At 36.4% G+C, this 18330-nt stretch overlaps 3 protein-coding genes across 3 annotated transcripts in view; 1 reads left to right on the top strand and 2 right to left on the bottom strand.

The window, feature by feature from the left end:
• chtf18 (CTF18, chromosome transmission fidelity factor 18 homolog (S. cerevisiae)) overlaps positions 1-13225 on the top strand; it is a 33951-nt gene extending 20726 nt beyond the window's left edge. Inside the window, exons 18-22 of the mRNA XM_056462557.1 lie at positions 2009-2139; positions 6881-7025; positions 8461-8577; positions 10995-11058; positions 12687-13225. Of these exons, the coding sequence (XP_056318532.1) occupies positions 2009-2139; positions 6881-7025; positions 8461-8577; positions 10995-11058; positions 12687-12817 (588 nt within the window). The 3' untranslated portion in view covers positions 12818-13225. The remainder of the gene's footprint in view (positions 1-2008; positions 2140-6880; positions 7026-8460; positions 8578-10994; positions 11059-12686) is intronic.
• Positions 13172-14317, bottom strand: gng13a (guanine nucleotide binding protein (G protein), gamma 13a). The gene is made up of 3 exons (XM_056462568.1): positions 14010-14317; positions 13754-13851; positions 13172-13441 (listed from the first exon to the last, which is right to left on the bottom strand). The coding sequence occupies exons 2-3, from the start codon at positions 13849-13851 to the stop codon at positions 13336-13338; spliced, it is 204 nt and encodes a 67-aa protein (XP_056318543.1). The 5' UTR covers positions 14010-14317; the 3' UTR covers positions 13172-13335.
• A 1925-nt stretch (positions 14318-16242) lies between these two features.
• LOC130221341 (proline-rich protein 18) lies at positions 16243-17103 on the bottom strand. The gene has a single exon (XM_056453767.1). The coding sequence runs from the start codon at positions 17101-17103 to the stop codon at positions 16243-16245; it is 861 nt and encodes a 286-aa protein (XP_056309742.1).
• Positions 17104-18330: the final 1227 nt, after the last annotated feature.

Below are 18330 nucleotides of genomic sequence, written 5' to 3'. Positions count from 1 at the left end.
ATAAATGAAAATTATGTTTTCACATGCGCACACATAGACTAGAGCAGAGGTGGGCAATTAATTTTTCCAAGGTGCCACATTACACTCTGGGCCGGTTTTAGAGGGCCAGACCAATACATTCAAAATTTTTATTAAAAAAAAATTTAAATTATTCAGCAAACATTCATAAAAACTCTAAAGTTTAAGAAGGAATCAATTTTACACAAAATGTATTTTAAAGACCAGCATCACAATAGCACTTTATATAAATGCCATGGGGTTGTTTGTTTGATTGCTTCACCTTAGTTCATTATTATTTATTTATTCATTCTTGATGATGATGATGATGAAAAGCCTTTATTTGTCTCACACACTTTTACATGTGGTGAAATTGGACCGTTTTATGTCCAGTGAGAGAATTCCAGCCAGTGTTGGGCTGAACAAGCGCACTGAAGTCAGGTTAAATGTGAGGTGCACATTGTAGGACTCAAATGGTCCATTGCATGTTCAAAAATTGACGGAGATCTGAATTGAAAATTAAGAAGTTTTATTTTGAATGCAAGAAGTTAGAGAATACAAGTTCTGCGCAGGAGAGATGTAACCTCAGTTCAGCCCCCTCACCTATTATGCCCTCCTTCAGGCTTTTTATACTGTTTTCGCACACTATCTAACCCCAACCCTATTTGACTTATATGGTTTTGTCTTGACAGTTTGACCATTCAGCAACCAGATATTCCTCTTCCTGGTATCTGTGTATCTTCTCTTAACAGTTCACCTTTTAAGGCAGATGTTTCAGAGCACGTACACAGAGCTCATACGTCCTGTCATTCTCAGACCTTTCATCATTTTCTATGCACCCACACTCGATAACAGGATGGGCTGTTTTCTGCAACCTGCAATACTTCCCTATACTTGTGCACATAATATAGCAGTTAACCCTTTAAAGCAAAAGCCTTCATGGCTGCATTTATTAGTAAATGCTTAGCAAAATCTAACAATAAAAAAATGCTATCCTTCAACATGTGATGTAATGATCATCACTGACAAAGGATCTGTATCTGTATTTGTTAAATCGCTAATCTGAGGTAATGTCTACTTTGATTACTGTGTAATTCCATACAAAGTGTGTAGCTGCCTGTTGGTTCCTGTCATATGACTCGTGGTTCTCTTGCGGCACTCTGTAAAGTATACATTTTATTCAACTTATGGCACCTGTAAAACATGAGTGTGACCTTCCTATTTGCATGCTGAATCTGTGCATCTCCATTTAAAATGATGAAACTGAGCATGCAAAATATGCTATATCTGAAAGTCCCCTTTTGTTGACTCCAATATCAGACCTGCGCATTACAAGACCCTGTTTGCAGTTGTATTTAAATAAATAAATACTTCACGCAGTCTGATCAAAGAAGTCCAGTGGGCCGTATGTGGCCCGCAGACCGTAAAATGCCCTGGTCTGGACTAGAGAGATGCTGAAATCTTTATACCTCTAGTATTGCTCTTTATTAAAAGAAAATGTATTAAAACTGCTAGTGAGGTGACTGACATGACCATGATTCAGATGATAAAAGGGCTTTTTTAATGCAGTAAGTCAAGCAAAAAATGATCGTAACGGAATTTTTAAACTTTCTGTTCATCAAAAAAAGACTTTTTCCAAACCTGTTTGAGTTTTTTCGTTCTGTTGAACACAAAGGAAGAATGTGCTTTTTACTTCCAGAAACGTTTTGCCAACCATGAATGCCAATGGCTGCTTTTTTCAACATTCTTCAGAACATGTTGCTTTGTGTTCAACAGAAGGGAGAAATTCATAAAAGTTTAGAACTGCTTGAGTGTGAGTAAATGCTGAGGAACATTTTGGGTGAGCTATCCCTTTAAACAGCACATTTGTTTACAACCTTGGTTATAATAAAATCCACTTTTGACATCACAGAAATAAATCACTATTTAAAATATAAAGTTTTAAAATGTTAAAAACATATTTACAATGTTTTAACTGTATTAATTATGTGCCCTGGTGTCTGTCGTGCAGGTCAACCCTCAGCTATACAGCACCAGGGAGAAGCAGCAGCTCTATGACCTGATCGACACAATGATCAATTACAACCTGACCTACAGACAGGACCGATCGCCAGAAGGACAGTACACTTACGTGCTGGAGCCGTGAGTACATGCGCATACATGAGCAACATCATCCTGATCTGCAGAGTCATTCAACAAGTTGTTTTTATTTTGGCCAGAGAGCTTCATGCTTTCCTGTTATGCAACTCAGACATCATTACAGGAATAAACACCAACACTCACACACACTATGTGTTCACCCGTCTATCACGATTTATGAGAGATTAGGCTGCAGCTGCAGATTAGAGTTTCTCCCTCTCTTTCTCTTCTAATTTTTCTGTTATTTTCTGTCTGCTCATTTCTCTCTCTTGAGAACTTGGAGTTTTTGTGTTGCTTGCTTTTGAATGTCATGCATGGACTCACACGTTCATCACTCAAGCCTGTAAAACCCTGCAATCCTCTCTGGCTTACTGAGACTGAGTCCCTGCACTCACACTGATTGATGAAGTGATGCTGAAAATGTCCACAACCAAGCCTTCGATGCCCACCAGTGGAGTTAAAGTCTGTTTGGTGGAGCTGAAGATGGATGGAAACCAAGATTGAGGAGATAAACACAGGAACCGCTGTTGGATGGGTTTTCAGACGATGAGCTCACACTGGAAGTTAGGAAGAGCATCACTCTACATCATGTATGTTTACTACTTATTCATTTTTCAGTTGAACTTTGCAGTAAAGTTAATTTATTTAATGTATTTGCTAACACGAACAATACGTTTATTACAGTATTTAGTCATCTTTGTTAATGAAAATAAAGTCATGTGGTGTTTGTTCTTGTTAACTCACAGTGCATTAGCTAATGTCAACAAGCATAACATTGGAATTTTATAACAGTTTTTCTCAGTGGCTTTGGTGCATTTCTCACATTATTTACATTTGCACCACAGTTAATGCATTTCTCAAAACAATTAGTCATTTGTGCACCTCATAGTAGCAGTTTCTCATTCCTTCCAACAAATTGCAAATGCTTTGGACGTGCATCAATTGCTGTCATACAGCTCTCTGCTGTTTTACAACATTATCATTTGCTTATGTCATGTCAAAATTAACTAAACTTGTCAATGTTGAATAGTCTTTCCATATTAAACTAATAGTCCTCATTTCATTCCTCGAGTTATTACATTCAAAAATGTTGAACTAGTTGTAGAAATCTGTCTAGCTAATTTTATTTAAAAAAAAATTTATATTTTTTTTCCTGAAATGTCTTCTAAATTGAACTATTTCATGAATGATTTACAGACCTATGTATGTTGTAAGTTCAGTTCCAATATGTACTGCAGTATTGTTTACAGTTGTGCACAGCTCTACCCAAAGGGAGTTTATGTTTGTTGTATTTATTCTTCTGCTCAATGCTGTGAATAAATTAGAATTGCAAAGAGCATCTGCAGTAAAAATGTGAAACATACATATTCAGTGTCTTGTACTTAGATACCTCACTAAATACAGTGATGTCTAACTTTACTGTAGTTTTCAAATGGTTGTGCAAATAGTCTATAGTGCTGTCTTGAGCATTTTCAGGAAGTGTCACCAAAATTTTTTCCTACTTTTTTGCATGGGAAAAAATGTACAGAGTAAACTGTCCTACTGAAAACATGACAACGCCATTTGACCATGTTGTTCATAAACAAAGCTGTCAGGACTTTTCATCTTGATGACACTGACACTTTTATTGACACCAATACAAGTGACACACTTTTGCAGGTTATCAACTAGGTTTTGCAGTTTGTATTAATTGTTTTGAGTAAGGCATTAATTGTTGTGCAAATGTAAATAGTATTGTGAGAAATGCACCAAAGCCACCGAGAAAAACTAATGCAATTGTAAGTCTGATTGATAAAGGCTGTACAAGTACAAGTAAATATATTAACTAATGGGACATTATTGTAAAGTGTGACCCATTTTTCTCGTTTTGTATAAAAGATTTCCCATGAATTTTCTGAAAAATCTCAAACTGTTATAATGTGATAACTGATATATTGTGCATATAACTATTTGCTTATTGCTGCTTTAAAATTTTTTACTTATTGATTTTTAAAAAAATAATTAATTGGTAGAAAGTTTAAAATATATATATTTTAAATGTAACATTTTGTTAAAAAATGTGAAGCATTTATATAGCAGATATATATTTATCTCTATTGCAATATTTGATCACTTGAATGCATTCTTGCCAACAAAGTATGCTTAGTAAAGATTAAATGATCACTTATTTAAATATGTTGATACATATAGGTGAGAATATATCTGTTCTTTATTGTCACAGATGCTATTTGAAACATAAAATATACACTTAAAGGGTTAGTTCACCCAAAAATAAATATTGTCACTTATTACTCACCCTCATGTCGATCCAAACCCCTAAGACCTTTATTCATCTACAGAGCACAAATGAATATGTTTTAGATTAATCAGAGAGCTCCCTCATCCTTCATAGACCGCAATGGTCCCGAGATGTTTAAAGTCAAGTAAAAGCACCAAAAACATTCTCAAAACAGTGCATGCTACTTCAGTGGTTCAACTGTAATATAATGACTCTCCAAGAACACTTTTATATGCAAAAACATAAGTGTTGTTTAAGTTAGGGTGTGCCTTTACTATGGGACTTAGAGTCAGCAGTGCAAGGTGCAAGCGTGATGTTGGCTGTAGTAAACGTGCACCGTGATATGCTGCAAAACACATTGGCGAACAGTTGTTTATATGAATAAATGTTCATTTTTGGCAGAATTAATCTTTTTACTTGTGTTCAGTATAGTTCCTTTGTGTACAAAATTACTTTAGCTAATTTAACTTATTAATTATTAACTTTTTAACTAATTTAATTAAATATGCTAAATGTAATTGCATGGATATTGGTATTGTTATCTGTAAAATTCCAATAGTTATTTTAGTCTTTTTTTGTCTTAGCATGATGCCCACCAGAATCAGTGTTTTGTACTGATTCATTCAAACAGACAGTTCAATGTACTGCTTTGTGCAAACTAAAATCATCTTTTTTAAAAATTTATTTTTGTTAAATTTGTCAAAGTACTTGATGTTAAATCAAATTATTTATTATATCATTGGTCCTACATCATCTAGATTAAACGAGGAAACACCAGAGCTTGTTTGTCATCCTTATGTTTGTTGTGTGTTTGTTGCCGTAGAGTCATGCAGCAGTCGTTCCTGCAGGCGCGCTGTGAGGAGACGCTCGTCACCTCTGATTGGGGGATTCCTCTGTTGGTCGCCCTGCTGCTGCTTCTGCTGGTTTACGCCTTTCTGTATCTTCCCGCAATCTCCTATCGAGCTCTACTCCAACAAGCGCTGGATAACCATACTGAAGCCATGACCGTGGAAAACGACAAGATGCACTGAAGATCACAGTTGGTGCACGATTATGGACGCAAAATGCATTTTGATTGCATCATCTAACTATGAGGAGAAATGGCTGAAATGATGCTGTTTTTATAATTAATGTCTTATTTTGAAAGTCAAGACTGTGATGTTCAACCATTTCCAGTACACAGCAAGAATTTCCGTATGCAAGTTTCTGTTTCTCTCTTTTTTTTTTACAATGAGCAGCATATGAGACAAAATGAAGAAGAATTCACTTTGGAAATGAACTTTCATCACTGTCCTGCTCTCTCAAAGGAAGAATGGTATTGACTTTAACATGAAAACAGCAGTAATATATGGAAAAAACACACAATTGTGAACTGCTCCACATTTTTAGCCAGAAAGTTCTCCAGCTGTTGTCGAGAAATGACTTTGTGTTTGACTCAACTAATCCTGCTTTTGGAGTTTCATCTGCTTGTGCTTGTCCACATATTGGCGCATTTCTATCTATTCCTGGAACAGTGTTGTACCTTCTTAGTAAGAGGGATTATTTCACTCACCTGCTTTCAACTCTCATCTAATCTTCAGATTCTTTCTCATTTGAGTCTCTTCTTTTAGATTCTCTTTGGCAATAATATTAAGATGTTGTGTAAACGTTATTGGTATGATCAAAATGGGGCTGTGCGATATTGCAAAAATAATTATCACGATATCATGTTTCATATCATTTGATATCGATGATTATTGAACATTTTTAAAGTTACATTTAGGAATTTTAGGATGTTTTTATTTAACCACTTTATTTTAATTTATGAACATCACTAAAGCATTATTAGGCACTATTTAGTTTTAATAGTCAAAAACAAAAGTATTTAATCAAAATATCTCATAAACAATTGTTAAAGAGACTCTTAAACTTCATATGTAAAATGTTACAAAGTGTGCAGTGGTAGAGCGTAATTACTGGACAATCAAATTCAATCCTGAACTTACAAAGCTTTGTGAGGTGTCAATGATAATGATACAGGAAACCCCAAACTCTGTAAATGAAACAAATTATGATAATCAAATCTGAGCTTTCAACTAAAGGAACTAACTATCATTAATCATAGACATATTGCAACATTACAAATGTACTCGCGCATATGGAACAGTTCAGATGTTTTTCAACTAGCTTCACGTGTCCCAACATATGTGCATCGCTCCCATATGCACGTCGTGCAAGTTGTACATTGGAAATTACAAACTTGCACCCTAAGCTTATTGACACTGCTTTCAAGGCGGTTGCTTAGTAGCCACATTTCAATAAAACTATAGCCTTCATACTGAATTTTTTATTTTTTTTAATCGATATTGACAATGGTGTTCGGTCAATAAATATTGATAGCGATTTTATCGCCCAGCCCTATGACCATGTTTTTAGTTCTTGACTGTACATGTGGTACGTTTCTGACCGGTATGTTTATTTTGACAGTAATATTGAAGATGTGGTGAATTATCCTGGGTTACCTCCTCGAAGACAGTTAACCTATCAGGTGAAGCAGCTCATTGCCAGGGAAACAGAGCTGGAGAGGATGAGGAGGGTGGAAAGAGCACAGCAGAGTCGAAACCCACAGAAAGTAAGAGATGCGCACACGAACACACAGAGTAAGATTTACACACACATAGAGAGAGAGCACTGCAGAATCAAAATCCACAAAAAGTAAGACACACACACACACACACACAAGACTGTGTGTATTTACATTCAGAACTTTTATTATATAATAATATATATTATATATATATATATATATATATATATATATATATATATATTATATATATATATATATATATATATATATATATATGTGTATGTGTATATATGTGTATATATATATATATACACACACACACACACAAACACGCACACAGTATATTATTTAGGTGACACGGTGGCTCAGTGCTTTAGCACTGTTGCCTCCCAGTAATAAGGTTGCTGGTTCAAGTCCCAGCTGGGCCAGTTGGCATTTCTGTGTGGAGTTTGCATGTTCTCCCCATGTTTGTGTGGGTTTCCTCCGGGTGCTACAGTTTTCTCTACTGTCCAAAGGCATGCGTTATAGGTGAATTGGCTGAATGTCTGTGTGTGTGTGAATGCGAGAGTTTATGGGTGAATCCCAGTACTGAAGGGCATCTGCTGCGTGAAACATATGTCGGAATAGTTGGCGCTTCATTCCCCTGTGATGACCCCTGATAAAAAAGGGGCTAAGCTGAAGAAAAATGAATGAGTATATTATTTATGTTTTTTATATATATATTACTATTATTTATTTGTATTACTGATACAATACTATAAATAAAAAAAAAGAAATAATCAGTGTAAATGATTATATGATGATATAAAAAATTATAATGTGCATTTGATTAATGTTTCATAATGTAGTGTTTAAATTATATAGGCAGTATTGAATTTTAATAAAATATATATATATTTGAAACTTTTAAGCGCTATTAAACTAAAATATAATAAATTGGTGCAAATGTTTCTATATATTTATTGACAATTTAATACTATTTGTGTGGTATCACTTTACGATGAGGTGGATTTGTTGATATTAGTTAACTGCTTTAGTTATGTTAACTAGTGATTTAAAGTAAATCTAAAGCATTCATTATTCTCAGGTAATATTAATTTCAAGATGTAGTAATAACTGAATACTGTAATTAAATTTCATTGTTTATGCGTTAAAGTTAACTGATCAGCATTATTGTAAAAGATTAGCATTTGATACTTTTGTACTGTAAATGTTTACCATTTAAAACTAAATTTTTTAAAATAATATTAAATGATGTAAGTGTCAGTATAAGGACATTTAAATGATTTTATATTAGAAAGAATATTTAATAATTACTCTGAAATACAGAAATGAATGTTCCGTTAGTTTTAATCTATTTAATTTAGTAGGTTTCCTAAGGTTCTTGTGATGCTTAGGTTACAGATGTTTTTTGTTTGTGTTTTTGTCTAGACAGAATTATCATTATCTCTAGGTTAATACTTTGTCCTGTGTTTAGATGGAGACAGTAAATAAGAATCAGGAGGAAAAGAAAACAGAAGTGAAGAAACAGACAAGCAGGAACCATCAACAGAGGCTGGAGAACATCGTAAAACAGACTGTGGTGGAGAGCAGGGTAAAACACATATTAAACCATATTAGATCCTTTGCATTTTTCTAAACTATCTCTGCAGCACCAGAAATCCTACCATTCTAGGCTGTGTTCACACTTGCAGGTTTCAATTCAATTGTGTATTTGCTCTAAGGGTGTTACTCTCACTTTGTACAGTTGCCTTAAATTGTGCTGAAGCACGTTTGTCCCCACCCTCCACTCTCCCCCGCACTCACATTGCATCCAAGCCGGAGCACGCTTACGTCATCGATGATGCGACTGTTTAGTTTACCAGGAAAAGAAGCGCTCTTGGTCAACACGGTGGAGATTGCTTTAGTTATATCGTTTTGTATTATTTTTTGTCATTTGGGATGCAGTGACACAGTCAAATATATTGCGGAACAGATCCAGCACTTTTGATGCTTATAAATTATCAGTCCTCGTGCTGCAGGTATTAGGAGGTATTAGGAAGTGACGTCGCGTCTTCAGTTTAGAGCTCAGGCATGCTTTGCACTCACACTACAAGCGTACCGGGCCAAAGCCCAACCGAACCACGCTCTGGCACACCTCTTCCAACTGGGCCAGGGCTGGCCAATTGAACCACATCCGGGCGCTATTCGAAGCACTCCCACTTGTCAAACAAAACGGGAAATGTGCCTGGGCACGGTTCTGATAGCATAGTGTGAGTGCACCCTTAGTGTAGTTCATTTGAATAAATGTGAATGCTGATATTCTACTTTTTGTTTGCAACCAAACAACTGAACCCTGAAAACATGGGCCTCTGTCCACTTCTCAATGTTCTCTGGGACGATTTAATTCAATCATGGACATTTAAATGAACTAAAGATGTCTAAACTAACCAAAAAACAGGATTTAACAATACAAAAGCAGAGAATGGTACAAGCATACCTGGTTTTCTTGTCATAAATGCTATGTTGCTCAGTGTGGCTGTCGGAAACTATTAGTCTTCTAGCCAGATCTTGGTTTTTGTGTGCAGTAGGGAAATTTCTGATGCTGTTTGGACTCCTTTTTCCACATTTTGTTAGATCATATGAGCTCTCAACTGATAAAATTCACATTTTCTGTATGCATATGCAACAAGCAACAACCTGATTTCACCAAGAATGACATGTTCCTGGATGAGCATCTATGTTGATCTTGGAACAACATTCCAATCAGAATTAAGAGATACCTTTATAGTAGATTGTAATCCAACTATTATTCCCCTCTGATTTTGGGAATAATTTACAGTCATGGTTGGGTTTAGGGGTAGAGAATAGGTAAGGATTACATTTTCCAGCAAAAATTATGTTCCAGGATCAACATAGATGTTAATCCAGGATCGCATCGAACGTGGCAAAATTGTGACACGCATGCAAGCATCTTTAGCCGAGCACACAGCATTTTTTTTGTTGTTTGGTAAGTTTTATTGCAAATAATGCAAAAACTTTTTATATATCTTTAGGTTGGGTGTTAAATGAGACCTATTATGCCCCTTTTTACAAGATTTAAAATAAGTCTCTGATACCCCGAGAGTGTGTATATGAAGTTTCAGCTCAAAATACCCCACAAATAATGTTTTACACCTCTTTGAAACTGGTTTTGATACTAATAAGTGGCTGTTGCTTTAAAATAAAATAATATTGTGCTCTTTTTCAGCTATGTGTCAGCATAGTGGCAGTCCTTTGATAATGAGGGAGAGATCATCACTAATGGGCGGGGCTTTCCCCCACTGATGACACATGCAAACGGAGAATGTCAATCAAAGTGTTTCTGCAGAGTTTTTTTTATCAAATTTTAATACAAAAAATAAAATGAATACCATTAGAAGGTGACTATATTCACAGACTGTTGCCACACAAGAGATTTTTGCATCATAGGTCCCCTTCAAAAATAGTGTGAAGCTAAACAAATCAGGAATAAATGCATTGTTTTGTTTTTTGGCCCACACCAGACAACCCCCCCCCCCCCCAAAAAAAAAAAATTAACACAATCTAAAATTGTATTTAAGTCCAGTCCATCAAGTATTTCTGTAGCAAATTTAGTGCTGAGATTGTAGATTTACAGCTTCGCTCTGGCATTGTGTAACATTTTTTCAATTTTACGTATTTTGCAGACAAGATTTGCAAAAGTTGTCTTTTGATTGTTGATTCAATTTAAGATGCCAAAAATGAACCTAAAGCACCTAAATAATTTAGTCTGTTGCTAATGTGAATAAAAAACGCTGCTTTTGCACTGAACTACTTAGCAAATTGACCTCTTTATCCATTTTGCACTGATTCTGTGCAACCATTTAATTTGATTGACCTCACGCTGTCTCTGTTTACATATGCTTGACTTATGCTTCATAATAATCCAACATTAATTGGGTTAATAGTGGATCAGGGTCAAAGGGCTCACACACGTGAATGCTTGCTTATTTATCCTTTTCCCATTTACAGCCTGAGTTGGATTTCTTTGGACGAGCCATTGTACCCAAGGAGAAGCCTGTGGTCACTGCTACAAGTATGTTGCTTTTTTATATACATGTATACTCTAACATACAGTAAATCACATTATGTGTTCCCATGCTTCTTGAAAGCACTTCGGCTTCTTGAATGTACTTTAAATTCAGACAAATGGTTCTTGAATGTGCTTGAATTGAAAGTTTATGGTGTTATTTCAACAATTATACATATGTATTCAACAATTACTGTGCTGCTTTCAAAAAACTGAATGAAAAAACTTAATTTAAAAGTCTTAGATTTCAATCTTGTACAAGAATTGTACACGTGCACATTTATTCAATATTTCTGAATCTGCATTTGAATATTACCACAAAATACAAAACTGTTTAAAAGGTCTACATTTTTGAAAATGAGACATTCAAAACATCATTACTCTGACATTTTTAATGTAAATATTAAGTGTAAATGAAACGTTAAGCACAGGAAGGACTTTAATGGCTCTACATATGCTGGGGGTGTAAATTACAAAGATGTTTGATTTGAAACCCCTTAACTTTTCAATGAACATGAGTTGATTATAACTGCAGATCAATGACAGTGTGAAACAGCCTACTGTAACGTCTGTAATTATATAAAATAAATAAACATATATAAACACATACAGCCCCTTACAGTCTCCGATATCTTACCAACTACAGAAGAACTACACACAGCAGACATTTTGTCCGTATTTAGGTTCAAAAACAACACAAAATATAGCCCACAGTCAGTGTAAACCTCTCATCTGTGTCTGTAATCTTCAGCAGCACATGTAGCCTCTGTTTGACAGTAATTCCATCATTCCCAGTTCATATTAGTCCAAAAGGTGAAGATGATAGTTATACATGGCATTTTGTTCATGTTTGCTGAAAAATAATGTGCTCCTTTTTTTCCGGCTTCTCCTTTGACAAACGTGAGAGTGAAGCGCGAAAAAGCAGTGTGTGACAGGATCAGGTTTCAAAAGCATGTCAATAATCACGCGCACGTTTTTATCATAGGCTCAAGAAGTTTGTTATTTCAGATATAGACGCACGGCAAACTCAAGGAAGAAAGCAAAACCGCTCGCACTTCAGAAACAATGCGGCACAGGGTAGATTCTGCTGTACTCCATGGCTTTGTGGCTGTTTATCAATACGACGACAAGGTTTGTTTGAGCCCGGATCAACCATGGCTCGTTATTATATGTATATATAATTCCGCTGTAATCTCTCGCTGTGTATTTTAAACATGGCAGGTTTTTTGTTTTCATTCTGGCTTGTTGCGTACGCGAATGACGTATCTCTGTAAACTAATAGCGTTCAGCTGCGCATCTAGCTCCGCCTTTTGGTACCCTTTCTTGTGTTTGGTACCTTTTCGAAAGGGTGCCGAAAAAGTGGAACGGTTCGGTTTGGTACGCCTTTTGACAGTGGAAACGGCCATAAAACATACCGAACCGTACCATACCGTACCCCTCAGTGGAAACGTGCCATAAATGTGTTTTAATCTGTTACTCTTCCTACGAAACAAAACACAGTGGTAAGATATGTATTTATGGATTTCCAACATTATATAGTTTGTCATGATTAGATAAGGATTTATTTGAAAAAAGTGATATAAACTTAAGCGAACCCTGAGTTAAATATGAGCTGATGTGGCTTCTCTCTGCAGGTGAAGATGGCAAAGTGAGTGGAGTGCTGAACATTGGTAAAGCTGTGGGCAACAGCGACGTCTGGTTTCGTTTTAATGAAGGTGTGTCCAACGCAGTGCGCAGAAACGTTTACATTCGAGAGCTGCTGTAAATTGATCTGGAGAAAGAATGAAGTACACGTCAAATGAATATGTAAACATCAAAAATGTTCTGAATAGTTAAAGCAATCATCTTAATCATGGGTCTCAAACTCCATTCCTGGAGGTCCGCAGCTCTGCACAGTTTTGCTCCAACCCTAATCAAACACACCTGATCTAACTAATGAAGGTGTTCAAGACTACTAGAGACTATTAAGCAGGTGTGAGTTGGAGGCGGTTAGAGTTAAACTGTGCAGATCTGCGGCTCTCCAGGAATTGAGTTTGAGACCACTGATCTAAATTGTTTGAAAAAGGGAGAAAAAAACACTGGCTCCTCATTTTTTTCTTTTTATTGTGCTGTTGTATAGTTGTCTTACACTTTTATAAATACATGTTTTCACTGAGAAACATCTGCTTTCTTTTCTTATTGTCATGAGAGTAAACAAAACAAAGCAGTTGAGTTCATTTGCATCTTAATCATATTCAAAGTCAGCCACTCCTGTTGCCACAGTGATGATCGACAGCTCTTCTGCTAGAGTATTACACATTTGCTTGACTCCACCCATGGGTTGTCCTTCAGGGCATCTGGATTCACAAATGGATCCTCGGTCATTTTCTCCTCCATCCATTTAATTAACCTGAAAATAAATGCATAAGTGGAAGACGGGGGAAATTAAGTGCCCTACTAAGCTTTAATCTATCAGGAATCTTTCTTTATGTATTTTATTTGCTTCACTAAACTTTGGACTTCAAAATCTGATTTGAATGTTTTATGGATATGTTCGAACATTATAATAATTAGTGTTTTTAGTAATTTCTGTTTATATATATGCCGTTTTATATGATATACATATAATAATTATAAATATTGACGGACAGAAATTAATTATTTAAATACACCTACTGTTTATACATGCATTCATGTAGTTTTGTGTGTGTGAGAGACTCACTCTGGAACAGAGACGGAGGTGTTGACTCGGTTATACTTGAGCTGTTGCTTCAGACTTTCCACATGATTCTTCAGCTGATCTTCATCCAGCTCATCCATCTGAAATACCAGCCATCATCTTCGTTTTATTTCAACATCTCAAAGCTTTAATTAAAATACTATAGCTATTATTTATAGATCATTTCTATAAATAATAGCTATACTATTTTAATTAAACACAATTGACTTGAAGAATGCCTTGTATAATTTCAGCCTACCGTCAATTTGGAGTTATGTCGCTCAGAAACGAAGTGTTGGGATAGTCAATAGTTCCTGTGTGAATAGCTTGAGGTTGAATGCTTTATTCTTTGTGCACACAGAGATTTAAACACACCTGACACCGAGGTTTAGGAGCATTCAAACTGCTTTGTTACTCAAATTTTCAGTCTACATCATAAGATGTAATAGGAGAGATGTGTAGCTCGCCGGCCTCATTGTACTTCTATGTAAAACACATGCAAATTAAATGTTAATGATGCTTTTTGGCCTCACCTAGTCTTTGCCAGGGAGAATCGGCTTAAGAGTAAATGCTGCAGACCACTTGTTGAGACTGCTTTGAGATATAAAATTACTTGATAATTTCTATATATGTTATTTCAGTCATCCCAAAACGTATAGTCTGTGTGTATGATGAAAAGCGGGGGAAATAAGTATTGAACACGTCATGTTTTTTCCTGGGAATAATATTTCTAAAGGAGCTGTTGACATGTAATTGAACCAGATTTTGTTTTGGTAAAAACCCAAACAATATAAACATCAAAATAAAACAAAACAAATCTGAAAAATGAGTAATGTGTAATAACAATGAAATGACACAAGGAGGAAGTGCTGAACTACTGAAGCTTATTTTATTCTTAATATAAAACTTCAACAGAGTATAAAAATCTTGATGCTTCTATGAGTCTCATCTATCAAATCTGATCTTTATTTTGTATTTTTTTTATTGGATTCAGGTCAGGTGATTGGGTGGGTCATTTTGCAGCTTGATTTTCTTTCTTTGAAACCATTAGAGAGTTTGCTTGGCTGTGTTTTGGATCATCGTCTTGCTGAAATATCCAGCCTGGTTTCATCTTTATTATTCTGCTAATGTAGATGTTTGACTGAAGCAGCTAATATTCATTTACAATGAGGAAGGGCAGAGGGTTGCTGAAGAACTGCGGAGAGATTTCTGCTGCTGACTGGGTCTTCACTGCCTTTCTACACTTCCCTTTCTTCATGTGTTCAATACTTTTTCCCTGTTTCCTTTAATTTTTTTTCACATAACTTAATTTGTAAACTAGTTAGATTTGTTTTCTTTGCATATGTGGATTCTTTGGTTGTTATCAACGTTCAATATAAATTTCAAGTCAACAGCTCCTTTAGAAATAGGTTTTCTGAGAAAAATGGTGATGTTTAATACTTATTTTTCCCGCTGTATATTATAATTAATCTGGTATTACAGTATAAAGTAGAAAACATACTATATTTATTCGTATTAAATGTCCAAAACATCTAGCAACAATCCTTTCTACTTGCAGAAACATCCACTGGTGACTTTAACCTTTGCTATTTGCCTAAAAGTGAAGTCACTTGTCTGTTAATGAGATTAGGAAGTGCTACAAGTGAGCAGTGTTGTTTGTTGCTAAGTCTGTCTAAACCCTGTCCCTTAAGCTACTTTTAGTAACACAGCAAATATATCCGTGAGTCGTGCGTGCACTTAGGAGGAAAAGATGGGCTTTAAATTGTGGGAGGATGGAGATCATCTTTTATTAAGAGTTAGATCAATAAACATTTTGGGTACCTGGTGTTGGGTAAAACTGAAAGTGTACAAATCACTTTTTGCATTACAAATTAAAAACACACTCTTGTTGCGCCATGAGCTTGACCTCTGGATGGTCTTATAGTTGAATGTAGGTATAATTATCATATGGTTCCTATTCAGCTTCAAATCAGCAGTGATATTTTAATTCCACTGTTAATCAATTGCCAGAACTTGACAAGTCAAGCACAGATTCTGTCATGGTTTGCTGCCAAATGTATCCAGAACTCCTAAAATTCCACAAGAATACTGAGAGGCCAGTCAATCGACATCATGCATAGCTCATATTTGGCTTATATTTAAAAAAAAAATGAATGCATGCATGCATTACCTTGGGTTTGAACCCATGACCTTGCTTGTATTAGCTCCATTCCCTACTGTTGCAAACCGATCATTAGCCAATATCCTTGTCCATGTCCATTAAAATCAAGAAGTGTTGGTTTCCAATGACTCAATCTAAAACACACCAGTAGCAGCGTGAAAACTGGCTAAAATAATGATTGAAATTATATAAACACCTCATTTTCTGCAAGTAATAAATTGTTCAGCATGTATCGGCCATAAGGCACCCAGCTTTTGGTTCAGTAATAGACGCTGCAGGACCCCACATCAGTCGACCACTACTCAAAACTACCACAAGTCACAAGTAACTGTTAGATGCTCTTCTGACTGATTTTATCCACTCTTCCCAAAACCGACGCTCCGGCAGCATTTTCCACCCCTCGTAACCATTCAGAACACTTCAGCAGGATGCTCTGATCCACACCTTGCTCTTCATCGTCCTCATACTCCACGTCATCGTATCGGTGACGCTCATTGAGAAGAGAGATCTTCACCAATGGGATATTGGATCGAAAACTTGACTTGGCCGCCAGACGGTCTTTGGGTTGCAGGGATGTTGAGTTATTTCGACTTGCGCGGAGCTGCTTCTCACGGTTACGTTTCTGCAGGAGCAAAGTGGCTTCTGGAGTCAAGTTGAGGGAGAAGTTTGATTCGCTATTCAATCCGTGGCTTGATCCGGAGGAGGCTGGAGGACTGCAAGGCTCCATTGGGATGCTTGTTGCTGAAACGCTAACAGGAAGCCTCTTCTTGCTTGAGGAGTTGGTTGTAGAGATCGGGATGCCTGAAGTACTTTTAGAGGAACTTGTTGGACCTGCAGGTCTTGAAGGCAAAACCCATGTACTCCGTCCCTCCATCCTCAATCCTGAGGTGGCTCGACTGGTGGGTAGCTTGCTTTTATGCGGCGTGGCCTTCTTGCTCAACTTTTTAAGCCGCTCCTTCACAGAACTTTTCTCTTCTGTGCTCGTAACCAGAATGACAGGCGACGGTCCTGGAAGTTTCTCTTTACTGTAGTTGGGAAGACTCCGAGGTTTGGTTACAGGGGGAAAAGGCATCTTGGAGAGGTAGAGGAACAAGTAGGACAGGAATTCAGTCTTGGAGGTGCAGTGAGGCAGGAAGGGGATGTGATCTTTGGCATGATCAAGACAGCTATTTGTTTTCAGAGTCCCGAACATCCACTTCTTTCTTTAGACGCAGTCGCTCTGAAAATGGCACGCGGGAATGGTTTGGCTCTTTATAGGATGTCAGGGCTTTAAAGGGGCTTGGCTGATGAACGATGTGCGAATCCTCTGGCGTAGGTAAGCCTGACACGTGCAGATTAAGTGTTGCATAATGAACAGTAATGCAAACCACCGTAGTGAAAGTTTACATCCTTGCTTACCTGTGGGATTGTAAAGGTAGTTGTGAATACGAGACTAGGCTAAGAGATCCAACAGATTTAACATGGGTTAAATCCAACAGATTTAACATGGGTTAAATCCAACTCTGCAGATTTTGTGGTCAAAAGTATTAGTTGGAAATGTAGTTATAAAGCATAGGAGTCATTTCCTGGAGGGCTGCAGCTCTGCAGTTTTGCTCCAACCCTAATCAAACACATCTGATTCAAATAACTGAGGCGTTCAAAAGAATCTTGAACACCTTGATTAGTTGCATCAGCTGTGTTTGATTAGGGATGGAGCAAAACTGCAGAGCTGCAGCCCTCCAGGAATTGAGTTTGGCACCTATGATCTAAAGCATCAGTCTGTTTATAATTGACTTATAATTGATTGTGTACATTAACGTTTAATATTGTAAGGTAGTCTGTTTCAGTGCCAGCCGAGTATCTGATCAACACGTGTCTAATCGTTTTCCCAATTAAAGGATCTACTGGACCTAATCTTTTTAAGAAGGTCACGTTATCTCTTTCACACACAGTCTGCAACTTTTCATTTACTTCTGGCATGAGGTAATCATTCACAACCTGAATATTACTGGAAGACCTAAAACTTATGTCAGGAAGGAGAGATATTTAATGTCACTTTATTGGTTCTCTAATACCTTGTCACACTTTTAAAAAAATGCATCTTCTCTATATTTCTTCCAATCACACTAAAACTGTATTTTAGTCACTTGCATGTTGTAGTATAGACTGTAAAAATAGAGCTGTACTTTAGGTAACACTTTATTTTGATGGTCCATTTTGAGTATTAGTAGATTGTCTTATCTACTAATACTCAATCTTATACTTATCTGTTGATACTGCTCCTTCAACAGACATTTAAATGACTATAAGAAACTTTGCAAGCACATGTCTACTTATAATCTAATGAGAATTATTTGCAATGCAACTTAAGTTCAACAAACGGACCATCAAAATAAAGTGACCGTACTTTACTGTGATAGCGTTCAGTTTTTAAGATATT

Source organism: Danio aesculapii, chromosome 1 (genome assembly GCF_903798145.1).
Source record: "Danio aesculapii chromosome 1, fDanAes4.1, whole genome shotgun sequence".
Lineage (NCBI taxonomy): Eukaryota > Metazoa > Chordata > Actinopteri > Cypriniformes > Danionidae > Danio > Danio aesculapii.
The sequence above is the reverse complement of the archived record's forward strand: the minus strand, read 5'-3'. Positions and strand labels throughout refer to the sequence as shown.